At 53.9% G+C, this 25342-nt stretch overlaps 1 protein-coding gene across 11 annotated transcripts; it reads left to right on the top strand.

Moving 5' to 3' along the window:
* The first annotated feature begins 1155 nt into the window (after positions 1-1155).
* KANK4 (KN motif and ankyrin repeat domains 4) lies at positions 1156-24579 on the top strand. 11 transcript variants are annotated; one of them, XM_085585644.1, is made up of 11 exons: positions 1186-1317; positions 11731-11830; positions 11948-12026; positions 13330-15027; positions 15978-16089; positions 17362-17589; positions 18114-18201; positions 18819-19038; positions 20395-20537; positions 22491-22691; positions 23294-24579. In XM_085585644.1, the coding sequence occupies exons 3-11, from the start codon at positions 12011-12013 to the stop codon at positions 23381-23383; spliced, it is 2796 nt and encodes a 931-aa protein (XP_085441770.1). In that variant the 5' UTR covers positions 1186-1317; positions 11731-11830; positions 11948-12010; the 3' UTR covers positions 23384-24579. The 11 variants fall into 11 exon arrangements, with proteins under 11 accessions (XP_085441767.1, XP_085441776.1, XP_085441771.1 ...); XM_085585643.1 differs by having other exon boundaries at positions 1196-1317; positions 11717-11830; XM_085585648.1 differs by having other exon boundaries at positions 1196-1317; positions 11717-11830; positions 13333-15027.
* Positions 24580-25342: the final 763 nt, after the last annotated feature.

Below are 25342 nucleotides of genomic sequence, written 5' to 3' on the forward strand. Positions count from 1 at the left end.
CAGGAGCAGCAGGAGAGGTGCTGTGTCTCCAAGGTCATGGCTGCACATCAAAGTTGGTTTGTTGATTAGGATCGAGAGAAAAAAAATAATGTCAGAATCACCCCCCACCTCCACCAGCAAAATAAAAACCAACCCAGTACCATGATCCCTCTCTTTAAGCACTGCCAGAATACCCCGAGCAGCAGAGGTAGGGGCTGTCCTGGGAAGCCTGAGGGATCCCACACTTTCCCTTTAGCTCCCTGATTTGTTGTTAGACTCCTCAGGAAATATGTTCCTCTCACTCAGCACCTGAACCCCTCACATGGAAATGAGGGCAGGCTGCCTCTGGGCAGAGCCCCAGTCACTCCTGAACTGGGTAATGGGATATTTTATTCCTCCCTGTTCACCAGGAGCCTGGGCACTGCCAGGAGGGCTCTGGAATTACTGGGTGGTTGGGCAGAAGCCAGAGCCCAACCCTCAAATCTCCCCCTGTGAGGTTCCCAGTCAGAGTTTAAAGGTCTTTGGGTTCTTCTGGAAGGAAGGGGGGATCCCAGTGAGCCACATCCATCCCCACTGGGTGCTGAGTTCCTGCCCAGATGGAGATCATGTGCTGCCCCAGCATCTCTGGAGCTGCTGCTCTCCCACGCTCTGGAACAGTTGGAGCAGGGCTGGGATTTGCCCCTGTGCCTCAAAGACAAGGAAAATCAAAAGCTTTACTTAGTGTTGAAGGAATTATTTGGCATCACTAAACTGATTTCTGCCTGTCCCCACTTGGTGCAGCTGGATGAGCACACGGGATTGGGCACATGGGGAGGCCCAAAGCCTAAAACCCAAATTGCCTTTTCTTTGCTTTTTCCATGTGACTGCATTGAGGAACAAGGGCCCGAAGTGAACCGGGCGGGGCTGAAGGGCCGAGCCAGAGAACAGCTGGTGCAAAAACAGTTCAACTTCTGCATCCCGAGCCCATCCCCGCAGATTTCCCTTCCTTCCCACCGCTCTTGATCCGCATCTGTGCAAACAGGATGAGCTACGAAAGTATAAATAAAGCGTTCAACAGCGGGCACAACAGAGGGAAAGTTAATAAAAAACCAAAAATCCCTCAAAGCAGCTGCCGCTCCTCCTCGGCTGTCCCGCCCGCAGCCCATTCGGGCCGCCCCCGGCCCCGCTGCCCGGGGGAGGGCACCGGGTCCCGCCCCGCCCCCGGGGCGGCCTCGGGTCCCTCCCGGAGGAGGCGGCGGGACCGGGACCGGGATCGGGATCGGGATCGGGATCGGGATCGGGATCGGGATCGGGATCGGGATCGGGATCGGGATCGCGGGGCCGGCGCTGCCCGGGCAGGTACGGGGTGCGGGGGGCTCGGGCTCCGGGGCGGGGGCACTGCGGGAGCGCTGCGGGATGCTCGGGGGTGCCTCGGAGGCTGCTCCTGGGCTGCGCTGGAGGATGTTCAGAGGGGTGTTGTGGAAGTGCTCAGGGATGCTTCAGAGTGCTCAGGGAATGTGTGGGAGCGCTTTGGAGAGTGCTCCAAGGGTGCTCCAAGGGTGCTCTTGGGTCTGCTCCAAAGGTGCTCCAAGGGTGCTCCGGGAGTGCTCAGGGGGTGCTCCAAGGATGCTCAGGGGGTGCTCCAAGGATGCTCAGGGGGTGCTCCAGGCTTTTGGCCCCTGGCGTGGCTGCCCGGGACCAGCATCAGCCGCGGCTCACTCGGGACGGGAGCGGCTCCAGAGCACCCCTGGCTCCGGGATGGGGGCACTGAGCGTGGCTGGACAGCTGGGTGAGGGCACGAAAGCTCCGAGCCCTGCTGGGACCCCCAGAGGCTGGGAAGGGTCCCCAGGCCCTGGGCACTGCAGTGGAAGTGCCCAGAGCTGTGTTTAGCCTCCAAGCCGAGCCATAAACCCCTGCCTAGCCTTGAGGATGTGGCTCAGCCAAGCCCCAGCCCAGCCTCCAGGCTGAGCGCGGTCTCCCCCCGCTGCCCGCAGCCTCTCCCCGTTCCCTTGCCGGCGTTCCAGCCGGCCGGCCGGAGCAGCTCCTGGCACCGTAACTCATCCGCGGCTGCGGCCGGGGCTGTGCTCGGGTTCCCGGTGTCCCGGAGGGACAGGGAGGGAGCGGAGGGACGGGCAGCGCCTCTCCCCCGCAGGCAGCATCGCCTTTCCGCGGCCGTGCGCGCTGCCAGGGCATTTCTGGGCAGCCCAACTCGGGCAGATTTCCTCACTGCCAGGGGCCAGCCGGTGATTCCACAGCCTGCGAGCTCGGGCTGTGCTCCGGGAGAGTTCGGGAGCAGGGAGCTGAGCTGCTGCGGGGGGCGCCCCGCGCTGAGCTCGCCCGAGGAGGGGCTGGGTGCTCCAGGAGGAGGTCGCTGCCGGCGGGGTTGGAAAGTGTCAGCTGGAAGTTCACGTGAGTTCAGGGTGGAGGAAGTCTGGATGCTCTGGGTGTGATGTTCACCATGCAGGAATGGGCTTTTCAGGGATATCTTATTCTCCTGACAGCAGGAGGAAGGGCTTCCCTTGTCCAGAGCCACCCCAGATATTAAATATTTTAGCTGTGTTGCCCAAGTGAAATTGGTGAACACCCAAAAACATTCCTCTTGTAGGGCAAGGGTAGCAACCACAGCAACGTGAAAAAAATCAGCATTTGCCCTTTGGATGTGTTTTGCAGTCTTCCAGGTGGTTTTTGTTTGATTTTGGATGGGTTACATGGGAAAAGCTGATCTCTTAAATGATACCTGAGTGGCAAAGGAGGAGGGGAAACCTGTAACCTCACATTAATCATTGGTTACTTGTCACTTTGATTGTAATATTTAAAAAATAAATATATCTGCTGAAATGACAGCCTGATGAGCAGGGACCTGGCTGGGGAATCTGTGGTTGAAGAGGGATCAGTGAATGGATTCATTAAAACAGCCCTGGAGCTGGAAGATGAGATGTCAGGGAGCTTGTTGCTGCTGTGGGCTCTGTCAGACTCCTGGTGCAGTTTCCTGGGAGTAGAAGAACCATGGTCACATCCTGCTCCTCTCCAGAAATCCTGTTGTGAGGAAGGTTTTATCTCCCAGGTACCATCCTCTCATGCAGTGCTGGGTCTGTCCTATTCCCACAGATTTCTTTGCCACCAAGCAGGAATATGATATTGCTTCCCATCAAAGAACCTCTGGCATGGGAACCTTTTGGGAGGGAGAGCTTTGCTCTCAAAGCATTCCTTGAGTCAGGAGTGGTGTTGAGCTCCTGGGGCATGGTGCTGGATGAACACAGGCTCATTCACGAGCTTGGTGCCAATTCAGGTCCCTCCCTTAGTGGTTTTACAGCTGCCAAATATTTTAAAAGTCACCTTTTTGTCACTGTGTGTTGCAGCCCAGCTCATCAAATCTTGGGTCTTTTTAAGGAAGCTTTGGGAACAGCCACAGGGATGAGCGTGGCTCCATTGATGAGAGAAAAAAAGTCAATATGGAAAGTTATTGTATTTTCCATTTGTTGCCCCACTTGACAGGGGTTATGTGACTCTGTCTGGCTCCAGAGTAGTGGGATGCAGATTTTGGTCAATAAAACCATGACCCCAACTCCAGGGGTGTGAAGGAGCCCATGGCTTGGGGCAGAAATCCTCACAGTGACAATGCCAGGGGAGAGCAGTGGGGAGGAACCGGCTGCAGGGAGCTCCTGCTCCAACCCTGTTTATTTTAAACCTCAATGGAAATCTTGTTTCAGGAAGAACCCATCCCAGGGTTTAAACAGCACTTGCAAAAGAAGGTGGTGTCATTATTAAGAAAATACACTGCCCAAATGGACAATTTGATGGAGCCAGAAATGTGAAATATGGTGAAAAACCTTCCCAGACACAGAGGTCTCCGTCTTCAAAGTGAGAATATCTTAAATTCATCTCTGCAGCTGGTTCCTCTGCCCATCAGGGTTGAATGTGGTGTAAACGAGAAAGCTGAAACTACACCAGCAATAAATGGCTGAGGCTTGGTCAAAAACGTGGAGGAAAATCCCTATTTCCTAAATGGGTGAGAGGTGGGAAATGCTGCTCAGGGCTCCCAGCTCCTGTTATCCACACAGAAATCACCAGCAGAGGAGGAAGGTGGCACATCTTCCTTCTCTGCAGTCCCAATCAATGAAGAGGGTGGTTTCAGGTGGCCTGAAAAAGAAATGTTCCTGTGTGAAGAGGTTTTTAAACTTGTCAGGAGTGTGATCAACCCGAGTCTTGCTGGCTCGGGTCAGAAATCAATGTGCAATGACTCCGTGTCTCCATGGGGGATGGCGGTGGTTGCCCAGGGAGGAGGAGAGAAATGCAGACAATAGGGTTTTCCTAAAAGCACCTAAAATTTCCCACTTTGACCACGTGGGAGTTATTCTGTTTCAGTGGCAGCAAAGCTTGACTTGTCCCAAGGTCAAGGAGGTAGAAACCAGCAGCTTGGAAGAGACCAGAAGCCATAGCAAGGTTTTATTGTTTTCCCTCAAAACTTGTGGGATTGAGGCAAAGAGAATAAACATTAGACATGAGGCACCTCAGATTTTTGTCTGCCTTCTGACTCTGGAGCACTTTTGTTTCAGGGCTTTGGGTGCTTTTTTGTTTTTGTGCTCACTTGGCTCTGGGAACGAAGACTTTGGGGAAAATACCACAGTTTTCAAGGCAGGGGATAAAATCACAAGAATCGACCAAGGCTTTTGTGAGTCTGTGGCTGGAATGAGCTGAAGGTCAGTCAGAAAAGAGGTTATCAGAGGAGGGGGTGAATATGATCGTTTTCCCCTCCTGCTAAGCCAGGAAAGAGGGAGAGAGTTTGGATATCTGATACCTCCAGGTCTGACCCGTCTCTAATGGAAATGCTGGCAGGAAGCTCGTAACATTTATTAGACAGCAACGAGCAGCTTTAATAAAATCAGAATCCGCACAGCTTTATCAGAGACCTTGTGAAGGGAAGGAAAGGGGCCCGAAATGGCTGTTTAAGCACCGAGGGTTGCACACCCGGGGGTTGCTGAAAGAGATCCTCTCCTTTATTGAGTGGTGCCGGGTTCATTATTCAGCTTCCTTGTGAACCCTCTGGTTCAAACCCCGGGGAGGCCCCACACGCCTCCAGGATGTTTTCCATGCGCACAGCCCCCAGCTCCAGCCCCATCCGCTCCTCCTCCGCTGCTTTTTTTGCAGAGGGGGTGGGAGGCCAGCCTGGACCTCTCCATCATCAGCCACGAGCTGATGGGTTGCAGAGAGAGCTCGTCCCTCTCCAGCACTCCCAAATTGCTTCCAGCTCTGCTCTGGAGATGCTCTGGGCAGGCAGCAGCCGAGGGATTTTCCTCTTGGGGTGCGCTAAGGTCCCGTTGTCATCAGCCCTTTGCTGAAACCATCCACTGGCCCCAGGATGAAGTAACAGGTAACTTAAGTTCCTGTAAGTAACAGGTTTTGCATCCTAAATCCAGTTCTGCTCTGCCTCAGCACGTGCCATGAGTGATACCAGCACAGGGGGAAGCCTGCCCAGCACGTGTGGTGTGGCTCCAGGCTGGGATGGATCCAGCTTGGAAACTTTTCCTCCTGGGTGCTGTTGGGTTTGTAGCAGTGGCTCAGGCACTGTCTGGTTTCCCCACTTCAATTTTGGGTCTGCTCAGCTGCCTTCTGCCCCCTCAAGCTGCCATTCCAAGGGGTGCTGTGGGGCACAGGACCACTGGCAGTGGTGGTTTTGTGATGCCAGACACAGGTGGGAAGGTGGCTGGTTGGCTCCTGGGATTCAGGTCTCACCCAGCAGCAACCCAATTTGCTCTCACTTGGGGAAACTTTGGGAAACCTTGCAGTGCAAACCAGGACTTTAAACTGCTTGTATTTAACTAGGTATTTATTTAATCCCACAAAGGTTTCAAACCTCTTTTTTTTTTTTTTTTTCCTCCTGGAGGAAACTTCTTCCCGTGGCTGTGCCAGCGGGCAGCGGATCACAGCAGAGATCCCACCCGTGTGCATGTCCCCAGCAGACTGGAAGTGGCTTATTTTTCTTCCTTTGCAGTGAAAACAGAATTGAAAAATCCCTACAACAAATATTCCCCGAGAGGCCATTTTTATTCCTGGTATGTCCATTTGCAGCGGGGCTGTTGTGCAATCCAGACCGCCTGGATGGAGCAGGTTGGGTGTAACCCTTTGGGTGCCAAGGGCCAGCTCTGTCTGTGGGTCACCCTGAGGTGATCCTGCCTCTCTGCTCAGCCCTGTGAGGCACACCTGGAGTGCTGTGTCCAGCTCTGGGCTCCTCAGGACAAGAGGGACATGGAGCTCTTGGAGTGGAGGCTGTGGAGATGAGGAAGGGCCTGGAGCATCTCCGTGCCCAGGAAAGGCTCAGAGAGTTGGGTCTGGTCAGTCTCAAGAAGAGATGACTGAGAAGTGATACCATCCATGGGTATAAATATCCAAAGGGAGGTGTCAGATGGACAAGGATGGACCAGGCTCTGTTCAGTGGTGCCCGGCAATGGGACAGGAGGAGTGGGCAGAAACTGATGCCCAGGAATTTCCACTTGAACGTGAGGCAGAACTTCTTCCCTGGGCAGATTGTCCAGACAGGCTGTGGAGTCTCCCTGACTGGGGATATTCCAGACCCATCTGGACCCACTCCTGAGCAGGGTGCTCTGGGATGACCCTGCTGGAGCAGGGAGGTGCCCCTGGATGATCTCAGTTGTCCTTTCCAGCCTGAATGGACTTGTGGTGGAGAGGAGAGGGGGTGAAGCCCAAACCTGCCATCCCACAGGGGTTCTTTGTGGGGAGGGGAAGGCAGCAGCCCTGCCAGCATCCAGGGAGGCACAGTGGTGGCCAGGAGGGGTGGATGGGATGGCTCTTGGGCCACTTCAGAGCTGTCTGGTTCCTCTCATCCATTGGAGCAGCCGGCAGAGCAAAACGCCCCCGGCAGCTGCGGTGCCTGATGTGGAGCAGCAGCAGTTTCAGGCCATGACCTCAGTTCTCATGCCTGGGGGACAATCTTGGTGAACTCCTTTCCCACTTCCCACCCTGCAGCAGTCCCCGTGGGCAAAGCTATCAGAGGCTGGATGTAAATCCATCAAGCAGCAGCCCATAATTAATTAATTTGCGTGTTTTGACTCCTTGCCTTCATAGCTCCCGATTAAAAGCTTATTTAAGGGGTCACAGACTTATTCAGTTCCAGAGGGATTAAATGTGGGAACAGCTGTAGGTTGTATGTGGGTAATTCCAATGAGGAAATGCTCCAAATTAAAGCTTCCTGTTAGGTCTGTCCAGTGGGAAAACCAACCAACTCTTTCAGAACCACTTTAAAATCAGCACCGTATAGAAATATGCGTATTTTTCCCGTCGTGCTGCTTTGCCTGGAGAACACGAGCAGCAGAATGTGCTCAGAAAAGACACAGGAGTGTAACTAAAGCAGAGGAATTGGGCAGAAAACGAGGCAGTGTGCCCTGGAGTTGGTTTTGGAGCTCAGGCTCAGTAATTGCATGTGGAAGCAGAAAGCCACGGACACGGAGTCGCGGCCCCGCGTGGGAAAGGCGGCATTTCACCGGCTGCTGAGATGATTTTTCATCCCTCGGGTAGGAAGTTTAACCCATCCGTGCCTCGGGGAGGGCTGGCAGAAGGACAAACACTGCTGGTTCTCTGTGCTTCCTGCTAAGGCAAAACTCGTCTGCTTTTCTTCAAAGTTCATGTGTTAAAGTCCCGTGTGGGGGCTGCAGGGAGCTGGAGCAGCGCCAGCAGCTCTGCTCTCACACAGCGAGGGATGTGGTTTTCCTCCCTAGCATGAGATTGGGGTTGTGCTGCTCCTTCAGCCATGGGAAAGGTGCTGGCACTGCTCTGTGATGGGAGTCCCTGGTGAGAGCCCCCAGCAGAGCCCCCAGGTCACAGGGGATGTCTCCACTTCCCAGGATTTTCTTTCCCAACCCTGGAAGAGTTTTGCAGCACTGAAGCCCTCGGCCTTTGCAAGCATGAGGTTGTTGCAAGTTCAGTGTGGAGAATGAGGGATTTGTCCCTGCTGCCAGCCTGGAGGGGCAGCAATCCAGGGTGCCCGAGGGGAATGCCAATGCAGGAGCTCAGGACAGGCTTGGGATGGGCACTCTGCCCGTCACTGAGCCACATGCCACGAGTACCCTGCCCAAAATCACAGCATCCCAGACTGGTTTGGGTTGGGAGGGACCTTAAAGCCCTTAAATCTTGTTGCACCCCTTGCCATGGGCAGGGACACCTTCCACTATCCCAGGGTGATCCAAGCCCCATCCAACCTGGCCTTGGCCACTTCCAGGGATTCAGGGGCAGCCACAGCTTCTCTGGGCAGTGTGTTCCAGTTGTCTGCTCTGCCAGCTGACCCCTGCCTTGCCTGCTGCCAGCTGGAAGCTGGGTTGGATAACCCCAGAGCCAAGGGCTGGCGAGTTGGATACGGAGAGTGCCACTGTCCCCCCGGGGACACTGGGACAGCCCTGCCCATGCCACCCATCCCGTCCGGCATCTCCCGGGGCTGCGGATGGATGGACACGGCGAGAGGGGCCGGAGCTGCGGGGACAAGGGGCTGTGCCTGCTCCACACGTGGGAATTTGGGGACACTGAGCCCTTCTGCCGCCTGTGAGTGGCGGCAGCCGGCTGCGTTTCCTCGGGAGAGGCGCTGCTGGAATTGCTAATGCTCCAGCCCGGAGGTGCAGCATGCGAAGGGCTGCAGCTGCAGCATCAGGTACAGCAGCAGTGCCGTTAATTATTGACTCTCTCTTCAATTATCAGCCCTGATAAGGGGGCACCCCCCTCGACAGCCCAGGCAGCGCTTGGCGCTCTGTGTTTTCCAGGAAAAATAGCAATTCCGTGGAAAAGTAACTCATTTTACGCACCGGGACTTGAGTTGTCCTCGCAAAGGTCATCTGAGAGCCGTGGGCTGCTCTGTTGGAAAATCAATCCCTCTTTTGTGCTCCTTGGTTTAAACTTGTATTTGCTTTGTGAGCAAGGTCACGGCTCAGCTGACCAACTTTGTAACTGCTGGAACAGGCTGGGGTCCAGCCACGCCGCGTTTGCTGCTCCGAACCCTTCGCTGCCGGCTCTGCCATGGGAGAAGATGCTTTGGAGGGAGGCAAGAGCTGCTGTTCCCCTGGGGGTTTGTAGGTGCCAGCCTGAGCAGGTAACCTGACAAAATGCTTTGCTAACCAGTTTTTCCTTTCACCACGAAGTGCTGGAGCTGCTGCTGCAGTGCAGGAGAACAGACAGGCAGAGCTCACATCATGCTGTGTTACAGCTAGCAAGACTGTGCTAACGTGCTGCTGGATTATCTTGTTGTTTATAGGCTCAGGGTTAACTGTTTCCCAGTTAAAATTACTAGCAAGACACGCTGGGAGAATTGATTTTGTGAGTATTTGTGGCATGTGGTTGAGTTAATTTGTTATTTAAATGTTTTGGGGAGTCATGGTGCTCTCCTTTCTGCTGGCTGGGGTGAATGGGGGAGCTGCTCACATTGCCTGGCAAGTGGGATGGAGTGAAAGAGGGGTTAAATGTGAGTGTAAAGAGCCAGCACTTGAGTCCAGGCTGGTTAAAAAGACAGTACATTGTCCCTGCAAACTGGCTGCCCCTGGGAATAAAACCACTTCGCTCTGTGCTGCTGCGTTCTCACATATTTGGCTTCTCCGTTTCCATTTCTGTACGTATTTATTCCTGCCTTGAGATAAACAGCCTCATTCCAATCTGGATTAATCCTCCCCATGGCCTCTCTGTGTACCAAAGGTAAGAATCAGCGATGCATGGGGAGAAAAAGAAATGTTCTCCAATTTTATTTAACAGAGAAAACAGAGAAAACAGAGAAAACAGAGAAAAGCAAATGTAGAACCTGGCAGAGGGTCAGGCTAACAGGTTTTAGCAGGATGGAGACGCACCTAAAACTGTTACCCTGCCTCAAATGATGGGCTGGACCCTGGTTGTAGGGGTCTGCTACTTCTGGCAGATGACTTCATATTTTAATCTCATTTTTCTTAGGGACAGGCATGGGAGAGCAGCTGTGGGGTCCAAAGAGGCACATTTTTGGCTCTAAGCCATCTTTTCCATGCCTGAGCTGCCCCGGAGGGGACAGGGGAACATCAGCAAGCTGGTTGGGAACATTCAGCATCCTTTTACAAGGCGATTTTGAAGTAGATTGGTCAAAGGAGAGTAGTCGTAGTATCAATTTGGGCTGCAGAGTTGGGACCTGGCCAGCTCATAAATGATCCAAATGTGATTATCTAGATGTTAAAAACCATCCTATGCACTGGCTTTCCCCCCTCCCTTCTGAATAAATGACCTAGAAGAGTGGAGTGTAGCTGGTCAGGCTGGAATTGGCTGCAGCTGGAAAATTAAGGGGAAGAAACAACATTTGAGGAAGAGGTTGGTGTTTGTTTTGGCACATGCTCTTCAGTGGCAGGAGGAGACAGAAGGAGTTGTCCTTTGTAAAAGGAGTGTGGTTAATTGGAGAGCACTTCAGGAGCTTTCCAGGAGCTCACAAGGTGCTGGGTGGGCATCATTGAGACCCTCTGTGGCCCTGCTGGAGCTTTGGAGAGCTTTGATGTTCTCCTTGGGCTGGGACCTTCCTGACTTCCCATCAAGGCTCTACATTGACCATAAACATGCCCATGTGATTGACAACTGATTGTTTCTTTAAAAGGTTTTGATCTTTCGAAGTATTTGTTATAGAATCATAGAATGGCTTGGGTTGGAAGGAACCTTGAGGATCACCTCATTCCATGAAATGCAACCTTCCACCACCCCAGGTTGCTCAGAGCCCTGTCCAAGCTGGCCTTGGACACTTCCAGGGATGTGGCAATGTTCTGTGGTAACAATACAGCAGGATTTGACTTCATTTTTCAGCTGGTCTTTGGTAAAGGTCAGCTGGAGCCCCTTCGTGGGGAGCTCTGGAACTCTGGTCAAGTGCTGCAGCCCTCGCTGAGGCAAAGCTCTGCATGCAGAGAATGAGTTCAGACTCTGGTGTTTTGGTCCATGAGATGGGTGTGAGCTGGGGCTGGCTCAGCACAGGCTGGGTGCTGCCCGGAGAATGTTGGATAGCTCAGGGATGCACTGGAGGAGCAGGGCTGGACTTCCAAGGAGCTGTGGGGCCGTCTCTGGCCAGGAACCAAACACCAAACTAGATACTGTAAGGAGAATCATAAGCAAACAACCTACTGTTCAGGAAACTCCCACGTCATCCTCTGCAGCAGAAATTAAAACCAGACCTTCTCACTTGGAGCGTTGTTGTCCTTCTGACACAAGCCAGGGAGCCTCCTACTGTGATGTCCAACTGCCCCAGCCTCCTTCACCCTTCCCTGCCTCCTCCCTGTGCCTTTCTAAAGGAAATGGAGGTGAGAAGTTTCACCCAGGACCTTTCTTGGTTGTTCCCAGCCTTAATTTCTCATGCTCCAGGAGGGTCTCATCCATGTCCACGTGATGGGAAGGAGCTGGAGGGTAACACAGCCCAGAAATGACGTGAAGATCTCAGTGTTGGCTGTGGTAGATCTCCACCTGAAGTTGTTCCCTGAGCTGAAAGCAATTTGTCTGTGGTTCAGTGCAGTTTGGTGAAGGTTCTTTTTAACACTAGGGGGGTGCTCTGAAGTAATGGCTGTCATTTGAATGAGATTCAGCATAAATTTTGAATCTTTGCTTGTTATGGATTTAAAAAAAAAAAAAAAAGCAGCAAACCAGTCATTTCTGTGTGTAGTTCAGGGAGCTTTTATCATGTTGGGTATCTCCAGCTCACAGGAGTCAGTGGAGAGTCCCTGTGCCATCGATCTCGGGTGATCCCAAATGTCTGTCTCTCCTCACTGTACTGCAGGGGATGTTTTACAGGGACCAGCTCCCTGGGATGTGTCACAGGTTGCTGTCTCTGGAAGAGGAGCTATTGATTTTAGCAGCTTCAAAGCCCTTGGACACCACTGGGCTGCAGAAGGTGGGAAGTGGGAGGGGGGTGGCCTTTGAAGGCTTGTAAGGCTTTAAGGAGAGATGAAGTTCACATGGCTGAGCCTGTTATTTTATTAAATTAGAAGTATCCATTTCTTTTTTCAAGGGTGAAGCGACTCCTCAGTCTTTGTCAGAAGATGCTTAAGTGACAGCCCAGTTAGACCCCACCATGGAGAAGACAGAAGGTATGGAGCCTACAGGGTGTTTTTTTCTTCATTTATTCTTTAAAAAAAAAAAAAACCCAACCAAGCCCTGGAGTAATTTCCTTATCAGAAATGCTGTAAACAACCTGTTCTGTAGATGTGGGGCCAAGAGGTGAAAAATGCATCATTCATTATGATGCAGATTTCTTAAAAACCACGGCAAAGCAGGTCCCAGCTCTAGATCAGCACGTATTTGTCCTCCCATGCTCTGTGACAGATCCCTGCTCCCACTCTCCAGCTGTGCTCCTGCGCCCTGGGATGACCCCAGTGCTGTCTTCCCTCTGTCCTTCCTCTGACTTCCACGTGCTGCTTCCCACCTCAGTGATGCTCTGTGATGAGCAGCACCAAAATCTCTTCCAAATTGTCCTGGTCCTCTCCAGCTGCTGCACCAGGGTGGAGACAAAGGGATCAGCCACTGGTGCCTCCTCCTCACCGAGCCCAGCTTGTGTGCTGAGAGGTGCAGAGCATCCCAAACCACTGTGATTTCAGGGGCTTGCTGCATCCAGGAAAGTGCAGAAATTTAACTGTTAACCCTCAAGGTGGGAAATTTGGGGGCTGTGAATATTTGCAGGCTGGAGATGGCTGTGTTAAAGTGGGAGACTCTGTCTGAGAGCTGTTGTTTGCCTGTGCTGGCTGGGTGGGCAAACTCAGTGACACCCATTTAGTGGTGATTTGCCTCAGTGAGGAGCTGTGCTGGGAGCTGAGCCGGTCACCTTGGGATGCGTGTTCTGCATGGCTGCAGCTCTGAGCAGCAGCTTCTGCCCAGATCCATAATTTTCAAGGAATAATTTGTGACCTGGTGGTTGCAGGTGAAGCGAGGCAATGATTTTCCTGCTCAGTTGTCACTGCTTATGCCACTGAAAAGTTCAAACCAAACCAAAAGCCTTGAAAAATGTCATTGTCATAGATTGATCCCACATTCTATTATTGAGCTGGATTTATTATCCACCAAGCAGTTCTTTGTGCCTACACAGACATGTAGCTCTGCCTGCAAAACCTGCTGCTTGCTTAATTGCCAATTAGAGCCATGATTTCAGGAAATTTTTGGCTTCCTCAGTGCAACAATTACCTGATGCACCTCTGGAAAACCAGATCAGAGCTTGGTGCGTGTCACTGTGTCTCTGCACAGCTTCACCACGAGCCTCCACGATAATGAGCTGCAGCCCCTGCCTGCCCAAAACTGAGATGAAAAGAGAAAAAACATCCCCCTGCTGCTCTGAATTTTTTTTTTTGTTTTCAAAATTCAGTACTTTCTTTTTTTTTTTTTTCTGGTGGGTTGTTTCAGCAGATGGCCAGCCACCCAAACCCGATGGGGACAGGGAGCAGCCCCGCAGCCTTCCCTACTCCCTGGAGACACCCTACGGCTTCCACTTGGACCTGGACTTCTTGAAGTACGTGGACGACATCGAGAAGGGCAACACCATCAGGCGGGTCCACATCCAGCGCCGAGCCAAGCAGCCCAAATTCAGCACCCTGCCCCGCAACTTCAGCCTGCCCGAGAGCGGCTCCCGCGGCTGCTCCGCCGCTCCCAGCAAGAGCTGGACCTCGACGTGCTCCTTCCCGCAGCGAAAGGCATCCCTGGGGGAGGATCCCCCGCGGGCCCCGCTGCCGGCCGAGGAGCCGCAGCCCAGCTACCGGCGGCGGGCGCTGCTGGCGGAGACGCGGCGGCGGGCGGAGCCGGGCGGGCCGCGGCCGCAGCTGCTGCGAGCCTCCAGCCTGCCCGAGGCGCTGCCCCCCGGCCACAGCGCCCCGGCCGAGCCCCTCCGGAGCTGCCCCGAGCCCGGCTCCGGCAGCGCCGCCCGCCCCAGCGCGGACAGCCCGCCGCGGGACGCGGGCTCGGAGCGGGAGCGCTCCGGCGGGGCTCTGCCCGGGCTGCAGCCCCCCCGGCAGAGCCAGCAGCTGCAGGTGGTGATGGAGAGCGGCGCCGAGGAGGGCGATGCCGCCGCCGATGGCTCCGACGTGGCCCCGGCCGCCCTCCGGCTGGCGGAGGAGAACGTGGAGCCTGCGGAAAGCGGGCTGAGTGTGAGCGAGGTGGATGTGAATGTGCTGAAGGAAGGTGAGGAGAGGAGTGGCCAGGCTGGAGGGGACAAGGAGAGCGGTGTTCACCGTGGAGAGCCCAATGAGGTCACGGCGCTGAAGCAGCAGATCGCTGACCTGCAGGAGCAGCTGGCCAAGAAGAAAGAGGAGCTCAGGCTGGTCAGGGCAGCGCTGGAGCAGCAGGATCATGAGATCCAGGAGAAGGAGAAAAGCATTATGCTGCTGGCCAGCTCCAAAGCTCAGCTGGAAGAGCAGCTGCGGCAGGAGAAGTCCAAAGGGGCCGAGCTGCGGAGGCGGTGGGGCAGCGGGGCCTCGCAGCGCCTCGATGCCGCGGTGAACACCGAGCTCTCCCAGGTGCCGGGGCTCAGGCGGGTCCAGGACAAAGGCATCAACGTCAACATCCCACTCTCCACCAGATCCATCGGCTGCGGCTCCCACAGGGCAGAGAACACCAGTGCACGGGCCGTGGAGGCGTGCAGGGAGCAGGGCCTGGCAGGTGCTGGGGCAGAGGGACGTTCTGGTGAGGCCAGCCTGGAGGCTGGGCTCCCTGCTCCGTGCTTCACCCCGCTGCAGATCCACGAGCACCCCGGCGACGACAACCACAACCACCAGGACTCCCTTGGCCCAAATGCAGCCGAAAGCAAGGCAGGCTTTGGAGAAGATAAACCTCGGGAAGGGCTGCAAGAGGAAAGTGCTGGTCACGAGGACCTCCCGGCTGTTGACCCCATTGGCCAATATGTAAAAAAGATCCAGGAGCTCCTGCAGGAGCAGTGGCTGTGCTTGGAGCACGGGTACCCCGAGCTGGCCAGCGCTATCAAGCAGCCGGCCTCCAAGCTCAGCTCCATCCAGAACCAATTAGTTAATTCCCTAAACTCCCTGCTCTCTGCCTACTCCTCGCAAGGGCCCGTGGATAAGGAGAATTCCAACACGCACTATCAACAGTTGGGTAAATAATATTGGCACAGGCATCGATGTGTCCGGGCCAAATCCTTTCCCATTTATTCCAGCGTGGAGCAGGGGGGATGTGGTGGAACAGTTGTTGTCAGTCAGATCAGGAATAGTCTCGACAAAGCATGATGAGAAAGGCAAATCTGTGCACATCACAAGTTATGGATCTGACATGGTGAAAAGTAAACAAAATGATGTAGGAGCTCATAAAGCAGTGGCTCATTTATATGCAGGGTCAGCTTCCAAAAGTTGCCACGCTGGTGGGCTGTTCCATCAAATAAACATTCTTTTTGTTCAGATTGGACATCTCAGTTTACAAGAATATGAGGCTGGTGCTCATCTGGGGTAAATCCGTGTGGAGTTCTCCAGAACCCAAACCAGTCAAACTAACTGAGCAACCAGGCTGGGAAAAGACCTGTCCCCACTCACAGACCTTCATCTAAAATAATTTTAACTTATATGAAGATGGGATTCCAATGCTTGTTCTCTGGGGGAGGGAGGGAAGGGACTTGCAAATAGATAAGTGACTTATTCCTTAATATATAGATGCTATTCAAAGTCTAATGGAAAAACTCATCCATGTAGTATTATAGCAGATTTATATAGGAATTTTCCAATGCATTACTGCTGGGGGGAAAAAACCCCAAAACCAAAACAGTATTACGAGAGTAAAATCTACTTATATTCATAGGACAAATACATAATTCCCAGTCACTTCCTTTATATTCCCAGTCACCTGGAGATGTTTGAGACCTATATTAAAGGTGGCAGGGCAGGTTCAGATTGTGGTCAGCTGCATCTGCAGTTTTGCAAGACATCAAAAGACTCTCATAAGATGAAGTAAGACGCTTACAATTATGATTTGTGGCTTGTTGCTAGAGGTTGGGAATAATTATTGCTAATTATGGCACATCTGCTTAATTAATCTATTATTTTGTATTTTGGTAGAAAACTCTCCAACCACAAGTCTTAAATCCATCATGAAAAAGAAAGGTTATGGTTTCCATGCAGGAGGCAATGGGACCAAAAAGAATCTCCAGTTTGTTGGGGTAAATGGTGGGTAAGCATCCATTCAGAAGATAAAAACTGCCTTTTAACGTGGAATGTCCTCAGTATCGCTGGAGAAGTCATTCTTTCTCCCCCTCTCTTCCCCTCCTGATTAAAAGGCCAGTTGAAATAGAGCCTCTCTTCTCCCTTCTTTAATCCAGCACTGATAACCTGTGAGTAACCCCTTGAGGAAGGGTGGTGGAGTGCTCAGAGCAGCAGGGACATGCTGGGGACTGACACTCGCTGCACACCCTTCTCCTGGGGCTTCCTCCAAAACCCAGCTGGGGAAGGTGGGAATATTCCATGGGAAGATTCCATGGGAAGATTCCCACTGACCTTGGTGAGCTTTGGAGGAGGCCAGCACTGCCTGGGTAGGCACGCTGCCACTAACCTGCCCCCATGCTCCAGCAAAGCCAACAGCACTTGGTTCAGGGCCTGGGAAAAGACTTTTGGTAAATAAGGAATTCCCTTGGGGTGAAGGAGATTTTAGGTTGTGCTCCCCATTGCAGGTGTGTCCAATATCCAGCACTCCTTGGCCTGTGAGCTGAGCAGAGGTGACATGAAGAGTGCAGGACACGTGTCACTGTCCCTGGGCTGGCAGGCAGTGTGTGCCAGCCTGGGTGCTGCTTTGTGCTCACCCGCTGCTCCTCTGAATTCCCACCTGCTGGGCTCTGCCAAGTGGGTGCAGCTTGTAGGGACTGGAGGAGTCTTGGTTACTTTGAGGAAAGTCCTGGGGTCCGTCAGAGTGAACGTTCTGTTTTGTGGAAGACATTATTGATATTAATGCTTTTAGACAACCAGAGGAGAGATCTCTGTCAGGGCTGCTGGAATGGTGGATTCAGCCCAAAAGACTTCAGCCCAAAAGACTTCAGCCCAAAAGACTTCAGCCCAAAAGACTCCAGCCCAAAAGCTGTGCAAACACGGCTTTTGTCTCGTGCTCCTCGAGGCTGCCGATGCTGCCAGTCCCTCCGTGCCACAGGGGCCGTGCTGCTGTCACCCTGCCACCGTGCCAGCAGCCCCCAGGCCCTGCCCGGGCTGTGTGTGATGGACATCCCTGCAAACCCTGAAGTAACCTTGCCTGCTGCTCATTAACTGCTTCTGTCACACTCCTGCTGCTTAAGGAGCCAAACAAAGACTAACCCCGACTTCGGCTGTGGCTCAGACCTTTTAACCTGCTGCTTGCCACTCTGGGCTTCACCCAAGGGCCAGTGGGTCCATGAGCCTTGGTCAGGCCCCGTGGCTGCGGCTGGGGAAGGAGGGAGTAACCTGTGGTGTCCTCAAATAGCTACGAGACGACGTCAAGCGAGGAAGACACCAGCTGTGAGGACAGCGCGTCGGACGGCGACACCGAGACCGAGGGCAGAGCCGGGGACGTGGAGCCCGAGCAGCCTGGAAGGGAAAGCAGAGGGGCTTCCTCGGGGGAGAAGTGTGAGGATGATGATGATGATGATGATGCTGACGAGCAGGAGGAATCAGCAGGAGCAGCACCCCGCTCTCAGCACCAGGCTCACAGGTAAGCAGGACGCCGGGTGGTGACCGTGCCTCGGTGACACGGCTCTGCAGGGCTGGTCTGGGGCTTCTTCTGGTGGAACAGCAGTGGTGACCTCTGCAGGCAAGGGAAAAGGCTTTAAAGAGCTAAATATTTGGTGAGTTACTACAGAATCTAATGGGGATTGATTCAGGCCCTACACTCGACACTGAGTCATGTCTGGTGAGTTAGCTCATTTCTCCCCTCTCATGGAAAGTTTTTTTGGTGAAGTTCTTTGCAGGTTCAGAAATAGGATTTTTTTCCCCCCCAAACTTAATAGATGAAGTTGACCACACAAATCTGTGACTCTGGGCTTAAACCTCTGCCTAAGTGCTTAGCTTTGTACCTAAAATCTGTGTCAAGTCAATGGGACAACTTGTGTCCAATAACTTAAAACACTTAAATGTGTTGAACATATTCCAACCTAATCTGCCTGTGTTCTCCTACTTGGCTCAATACCTCCTGCAAGTCCTGTCCCATGGTGGACTTACAAAATCTTTTGCCTTTAGATGCAAACCCTCCGAGGATTTCCTTGCCGCCTGCCAGCTCCTCAGTGAACACCTCCCAGAAATCAGGAGCAGAAGCAACAAGCATCTGGTACAGATCTTTCCCAGTCCCGTTTCAGACACGGTTCATGCTCTCTGTTCGCTTTAATGGATGAGATTATCCCTGTGGCACATCTCAGGCTGTGCTCTGGACAGCTTTGCGAGGAGGGGGGGGCTGAGGTGACATCTGAGTCAGTTTTACAGCAGCCAAAAAGAAAGGAAGAGAGGAGGGGGGGGGGGGGGAAGAAAGATGAAGGGTTTGTCTGGTTACTCATCCAAGTTACAACAGGAAATTCCTTTCCCCCTCAAGTTGTAGCAGCGATCACAAACCCAAAGCTGAGGCTGGCTGGGTGGTGCCAGAGCAGCGGGGCCAGGAGCTGGGGCAGGGACACCAAGGGTTGTGCATCACCTGCTTTGATTACAAGAGCACCCCAAGGTGGGGTTTTGGCCTGTGCTTAAAATAACCTCCCAAATCCCTTTAGAGCAGCATTGCACAAGTGGAGGCTGCTGCCTGGCTGAGGCTTCAGGTGCTTTTCCAAGTTGCAGGAGGAGAAAGAGGCACAGGGAGCAGTGAAATCAGCCTGGGGGCTGCTGAGAGCAGTGAGATGTCCAGGCAGGAGGCCCTGACACCGACCAGGGACACTGACGGTGACACCTCGGTGTCTGCAGCAGCACGTCCTCGGCTCCATCTCCCAGGAGTGGTTCCAGGTGTCCAGCCACAAGTCTTCCAGGCCACAGGTGGTGGCAGCGTACCTGGAGGCGCTGAGGGACATCCAGCCCCAGCTCCTGGAGGCCGTGGTGAACCTGCCCGACAGGAATGGCAACACAGCTCTCCACTACAGCGTGTCCCACTCCAACTTCCAGGTTGCAAAGCTCCTGCTGGACACGGGTAGGAACGGCCACTCTGCTCAGCCGGGGCTCCTGTTGGGCAGGGGGTGGCAATGGCTCCTGCCAAGGGGTCGTGGTCCCGTGAGGGATGGCTGCACAGGGAGCAGGGGACATGGAAGTCCAGACGTGACAAACACTGAAGGAGGTCCAGGATCCTCCCAGGGTCCTCCCAGTCAGGAGCTAAAGGAGGTGGGACAGAGGTGGGGCTGAGGACTAACCTACCTGCAGCCATGCAGGAGACAAACATGAAGGCAAGGTCCATCCAGTGGAAAAACAGGCCCAAGCTCCATCCAAAGTACAAAGATAAGGCTGAAGTCCATCCAGGAGACCTGGCTGACCTCAAGACCAGCATCCTCCCCCATAGCTCAGCTCTGGGCCCATGGATGTAGGTGGGGGTCCAGCTGAGGCTCCTGAGGGACATGAAGGCTCATTAGTGCCCTCACACATCTTGAGGGCTTTGCAGCCTGACTTTGGATCCAGCAACCCTGAACCCATCCCCAGAGGGATGTCCCTCATGGCCCCAGTCCAGGTGGGATGGGGTGGCTCCCCAGCTTCTTGCAGCAGCCAAAGCCACATCGTGGTTTGGGACAGGAGGATCAGACCCCTGGGAGGATAAGAAACCCCCCAGCACCACAGAAAAACTCCCATGTTAAACTACTGAACTTTCAGCTTGTGTTGCAATGAAAGAACAAAAATCTCAGCTGAGTTTGTTACAGGGCAAAAATGTGCTCGTGCTCTGAGAGAATAGAGGCACTTTGGCCTTTTTTCATGGGCTGGACAATCCGTGAAATGTTTGGGAAATGGCAGATTATCATACACATCTATAAGCCGATTGTTGCTGCAGAGGCGCGGGCAGGGAAGGGTTTGAGGCAGCTGGTTCCTCAGGGCGAGGCTGGACTCCAGCCCTCACCCTCACACACGGCTCATTCCTCGTGGAGGAGCTGGAATTGGGCTCTTTTGAAGTGAAAAATGAGTGAAACGGGGCCAGGATGTTTTCCAAGCCCGTTGGGTGATGGGCGTCTCTCTGCTGCTCCCTTGCCACGGCAGCCAAAGCAAAGAGCCCACAGCTCCAACCAGCATGTGCTTGAGGCATTAATTATCCCCCTTTAATTTCTACTTGTTGTGGTCTTCAAAGTTAATTGAGTTGACCTCAACAGTTGTAATTAACTGTAGCACCAGGGGCCGTTTAGTACTTCGCTCACCAGCCTGGATATTCAAAACAGATAAATCCCTGCCCTGTGTCATTCTGGAATAACTCCTTTTTCTGGGAACAGAAGATGCCACACGTTGTTTGACTCCTTCTTTCCTTTCTGTTCCCTCTGGGTGATCCCCCACGGGCCGGATCCATCCCCTGCAGGCGTGAGCTGCCTGGACCTGCAGAACCGTGCTGGCTACACGGCCGTGATGCTGACACCGCTGGCGGCCCCCGAAACCCGGCAGGACATGGAGGTGGTGATGAGGCTGCTGAGGGAGGGGGATGTCAACCTCAGAGCTGCCCAGGTGTGTGGCAGGAAGCAGCCGGGCCAGGAATTTGGGTTCCTTCACCTCCCATGGCAGCGCCAGGGGGAGGCTGGGCAGCAGGAGTGGGGTGGGAGTTGCTGCTTCCCAAACGTTCCCAAAGAAACCTCACCTGAATTGCAGCCTGGCCACCCAGCAGCTCCCTGGGCCAAATGGAGAAACTCCAAAAAAAAAAAAAAGGCTGAAAATTTTGCGGACGAGTTTTTCTGAGGCAAAAATCAAACGTGGCGCCGGGGAGGAGCAGCGAGGGGTGAACCCCAGGGCGTGGGAGCCCCAGGTTTGCTGGTGAGCTCCGTCGGAGTCACACGTTTTGGCTCAGGGATGGGAGCGCCCTCACCCAGCTCATCCCAAACTAAAATCACTCCAGATGTGAATAAACTGCCCAGGGGGATTTGGGGAAGCCACATCTGGGGGCAGCTGGGCAGTTTGGCCATGCTGCTGCGAGGACCTTCCACAAGTGAACAGGCGGCTCTCACAGCACCCGTGAGGAGCCCCAGTGTGGTTTGATAAGAACGTGCAGGGGGAGCCAATATTAATATGATTGATTATCATTGATGTACCATGCAATGCTGCCATACGTGGTTATGGATGTGGATTAGTGGTGGGCTTGGCAGGGCTGGGTTAATGGTTGGACTCAGTGATCTTAGAGAGCTTTGCCAATCTAAATTATTCAATTATTACATACATGAAACATTATTATTATTATTATTATTATTATTATTATTATTATTATTATTATTACCACCACCCGGACATCCTGAGCGAGCAGGGCTGTGGGGGGAGGTGGGCAGGGGATGCTTGGGGGGTGCTCAGCCTGTCCCTGTCCCTGTTCCCATCTCTGTCCCCGTCCCCGTCCCCGTGCCCGTTCCTGTCCCCGTCCCTGTCTCTGTCCCTGCTGTCCCTGTCCCTGTCCCTGTCCCATCCCTGTCCCTGTCCCATCCCTGTCCCTGTCCCTGTCCCGTCCCTGCCCCATCCTGTCCCTGTCCCATCCCTGTCCCTGTCCCTGTCCCTGTCCCATCCCTGTCCCTGTCCCGTCCCTGTCCCCGTCCCTGTCCTGTCCCTGTCCCTGTCCTGTCCCCATCCCTGTCCCATCCCTGTCCCCATCCCCATCCCTGTCCCATCCCTGTCCCTGTTCCCATCCCTGTCCCTGTCCCTGTCCCATCCCTGTCCCCATCCCCATCCCTGTCCCGTCCCTGTCCCATCCCATCCCTGTCCCATCCCTGTCCCGTCCCTGTCCCTGTCCCATCCCTGTCCCTGTCCCATCCCTGTCCCATCCCTGTCCCTGTTCCCATCCCTGTCCTGTCCCATCCCTGTTCCCATCCCTGTCCCTGTCCCTGTCCCATCCCTGTCCCCATCCCCATCCCTGTCCCGTCCCTGTCCCATCCAATCCCTGTCCCATCCCTGTCCCGTCCCTGTCCCTGTCCCATCCCCATCCCTGTCCCATCCCTGTCCCTGTCCCATCCCCATCCCTGTCCCATCCCTGTCCCGTCCCATCCCTGTCCCATCCCTGTCCCGTCCCTGTCCCTGTTCCCATCTCTGTCCCCGTCCCTGTCCCATCCCTGTCCCCATACCCATTCCTGTCCCATCCCTGTCCCATCCCTGTCCCATCCCTGTCCCTGTTCCCATCCCTGTCCTGTCCCATCCCATCCCCATCCCTGTCCCATCCCTGTCCCATCCCTGTCCCCATCCCCATCCCTGTCCCATCCCATCCCCATCCCTGTCCCATCCCTGTCCCTGTTCCCATCCCTGTCCTGTCCCTGTCCCTGTCCCATCCCTGTCCCATCCCTGTCCCATCCCTGTCCCCATACCCATTCCTGTCCCATCCCTGTCCCATCCCTGTCCCATCCCTGTCCCCGTCCCCATCCCTGTCCCATCCCATCCCCATCCCTGTCCCGTCCCTGTCCCATCCCATCCCCGTCCCGTGCCGTCCCGCAGGGCGGGCAGACCGCGCTGATGCTGGGGGTGCGGCACGACCGGCCGGACATGGTGCGGGCGCTGCTGTCCTGCCGCGCCGATGTCAACGCGCAGGACCAGCAGGGCAGCACGGCGCTGATGCTGGCCTGTCGCCAGGGCAACGCCGACATCGCCCGGCTGCTGCTGGCGCAGCCCGGCTGCCTGGTCACGCTGACCGACAAGGTGAGGCTCCGCAGCATCCCCGGGATCCCAGCGCGGCTGGCATCTCGTGTGCCGGGCAGCGATCCCCCGCGCGTGGGTTTGGAGGGGACAAGTGAGGTTTCAGTCCGTTTTCGGATCTGGGCATTGCTTTTAGGAGGGTACCCCTGGTTTTGGGGCTGCTGTGCCATGGGTGGTTGGCTGTGACAGCCACAGGGTGAGCAGGAGCATTGGTGTAACCCTAAAGAAACCCAGATGAAATCCTGGCCATGTGGAATCGGCAGAGCTTCAGCTCCAAGGATGTAGCAGCAATTAACTCCTCCCTGAGAACAGAGCCTCTCCATGGGGATGTGTGGGATGGAGATGGGTGGAAATTCCTCCTGCTGGGCCACAGGGCTGCGTTTGGAATGATGGAAGTGTTTTCTAATTAAATTTTACAATTTTATCTGAGCCATGCAGGAGGGCACCGGGGCCGGGCAGAGCCACAGCCGGGCTGGGTTTGGTGTGGCCGAGGCCCAAAGGGGAGTTTGGGACGGTGACTCGGTGTAAGGCAGGGAGGAATGGAAGGTTTGGGGAGGGAGCAGGGATTCATTCTGGCAGTGATGTCTCACCTCTGTGTCCTGCAGGGAGGGAACTCGGCGCTGTCCCTGGCCCACGGGGACGTCGCCGCGCTGCTGCGAGCCCACATCGAGCTCAGCCCGTCCCTCCCGGTGTGAGCAACACTGGGAGCCAGCACTCCCCCTGACAGCGGGGTCACAGGGCAGGAACCTCCCTGCACCACCAACAAAGCTCCCTGTGCCTCATCCTCCTTCTTCACAGCCCTGATCTGTGCCACAAACAGCTCCAAACTCTCCTGTCCTCTCCTCCTGGGGGAGATTTGGCAGGTGAGCACCCAAAACGAATGAGAAAAGCACATTAGAGCAGCAATACTCAGTCTTTTGTAACCTGAGGTTATGAGTGTCCTTTTAATCGACTACTTAACTGTATCTCATTTAACTCGTAAGTTTGTGTCCTAATATTTATTATCAGCTCTTCTGTAAGTAGTGGCAGGCAGCGATTACTCAGTGTATGTAACAACAAACACAAGCTGGATGGATTATGGAAAGCATAAAATCCTATTTATGTTTGCTTCTGCGGGTCTGATATAAGAATTAAAAATTAATGCTCTAGGAAAATATTTGAGTACGCCAGACCCAAACAGGCAGACATTGTTTTGCCTGGATTTGGAATTACCATATGGCTGTTATTTTTCCCTAATTAAGTTTGAGCTGACGGGGAAGTGCAGCCCATTGACAGGCTCTGAATCATGGTGGGGTGGGGCAGGGCATTCCAAGCACTGGAAGATCCCAGCAGATTCCCATCCCAGGGTGTGGTAATGTTGTCCAGGAGCTCCGTGGAGTGGCTTTGCTGGCAGATGCCTTTTGGAGCAGCGTTTGCTCCTTGCTTTGCCTCTGCTCAATTTTCATATTCCCAAATATTCCATTTTAATATTCCCAAACTCCTCCTGTAAAGCCGAGCCGTGATTTAGGTGCTGGAGCACCCACAGGGTCCAGCTCACCTCAAGTCAGAGTTTTTTCTCCCTGATTAGTTAATTACTCTTTTTTTTTTTTTTTTTTTGTAAGCAGAAGTAAATTCTAGACCACTGTGCTTGTTGTTCAGTCAGTTCACATAGTGAAAAAATGTATCTGAGCTGCCTTGTGCCCCCATCCCTGCAGGGAGGGGAGAACAGCCCTGACCTCTGTTTTCCATGGAAATCTGCCATCTGCTCAATTTTCTTTCCTTTCTTCACATTGTCAGTCCAGAGCATTCACTATCTCAAAATTCTATCTGCCTTTCTTTTTTTTTTTTTTTTTTTTTTTATCTATAACCCAAAATGCCTCCTTTATGTACAAATAAAATATATTAAACCTTTCTTTCCCTGTGTGTGTTCCTGTCCCCATGGCTGTGGCTTTTCTGAGGTGACTTCCCACACCTGCACAGCACCAAACCAACAATTTTTGAGGTTTATCTTCAGATCAGTGACACCCCCCACATCCCCCGGGGGGTCCCTGCACAGACAGGACAAGGTGGGATATTTTTTTTGCAGGAATTTCCCCGATTTGTGTACAAAAGCCAGCACAGGCATCTCTGCCAGGCCCAAGTGTAAACAAAAAGAGCCATAACACAAATTTTGGACAGTTTTCACTGAGTTTTTTTCCCTGACAGCTCTGGATCCACACTTGCAGACAGGAATTTTCCTGCTGCTTCCCTGAGGAAGGTGAAAGTTCCAATTTCAGCAGAATAAATGTGGGAGATTTTCTGCTCATCATGGGGGTGGCTTTGGGGAGTGCCTGCCTCCCCCTCGATTTGGGGACAGGGAACTTCATTTTGGGCTGTGCTGCAGCTCTGCAGGGAGGTACCACAGAGTTTTCTGCCTTCCCCTACCCTCTCCAATGCCCCTTTCCCTCCTGTTCCCATCCCTGCAGCTCAGGCTGTTGATTTTCTGATTTTTTTTGTTGGTTAACTGCATCCCCAGGATGTTGATTTTCATCCCTGTAATTCCTCGTAATTCCTTTTTGCCCTTCAAACCATCTCCCCAGGGAGGAGCAGCTCCCCCAGGATGATCCCCTGGAGCAGCTCCTCTGCTCCTCTGGACCCCAAGGGATCAAGGGTGGGTTGATACTTCCCCTGGCATC

This window comes from Lonchura striata, chromosome 8, assembly GCF_050655825.1.
Source record: "Lonchura striata isolate lonStrDom1 chromosome 8, ASM5065582v1, whole genome shotgun sequence".
Classification (NCBI taxonomy): Eukaryota; Metazoa; Chordata; class Aves; order Passeriformes; family Estrildidae; genus Lonchura; species Lonchura striata.

Bases quoted from the DNA above. Each gene is read 5' to 3' on its own strand.
- KANK4 (XM_085585641.1), top strand. The intron at 20,538-22,490 runs GTGTGTGGCAGG...GCCGTCCCGCAG, and splicing joins TCAACCTCAGAGCTGCCCAG to GGCGGGCAGACCGCGCTGAT. The intron at 22,692-23,293 runs GTGAGGCTCCGC...TGTGTCCTGCAG, and splicing joins TGGTCACGCTGACCGACAAG to GGAGGGAACTCGGCGCTGTC.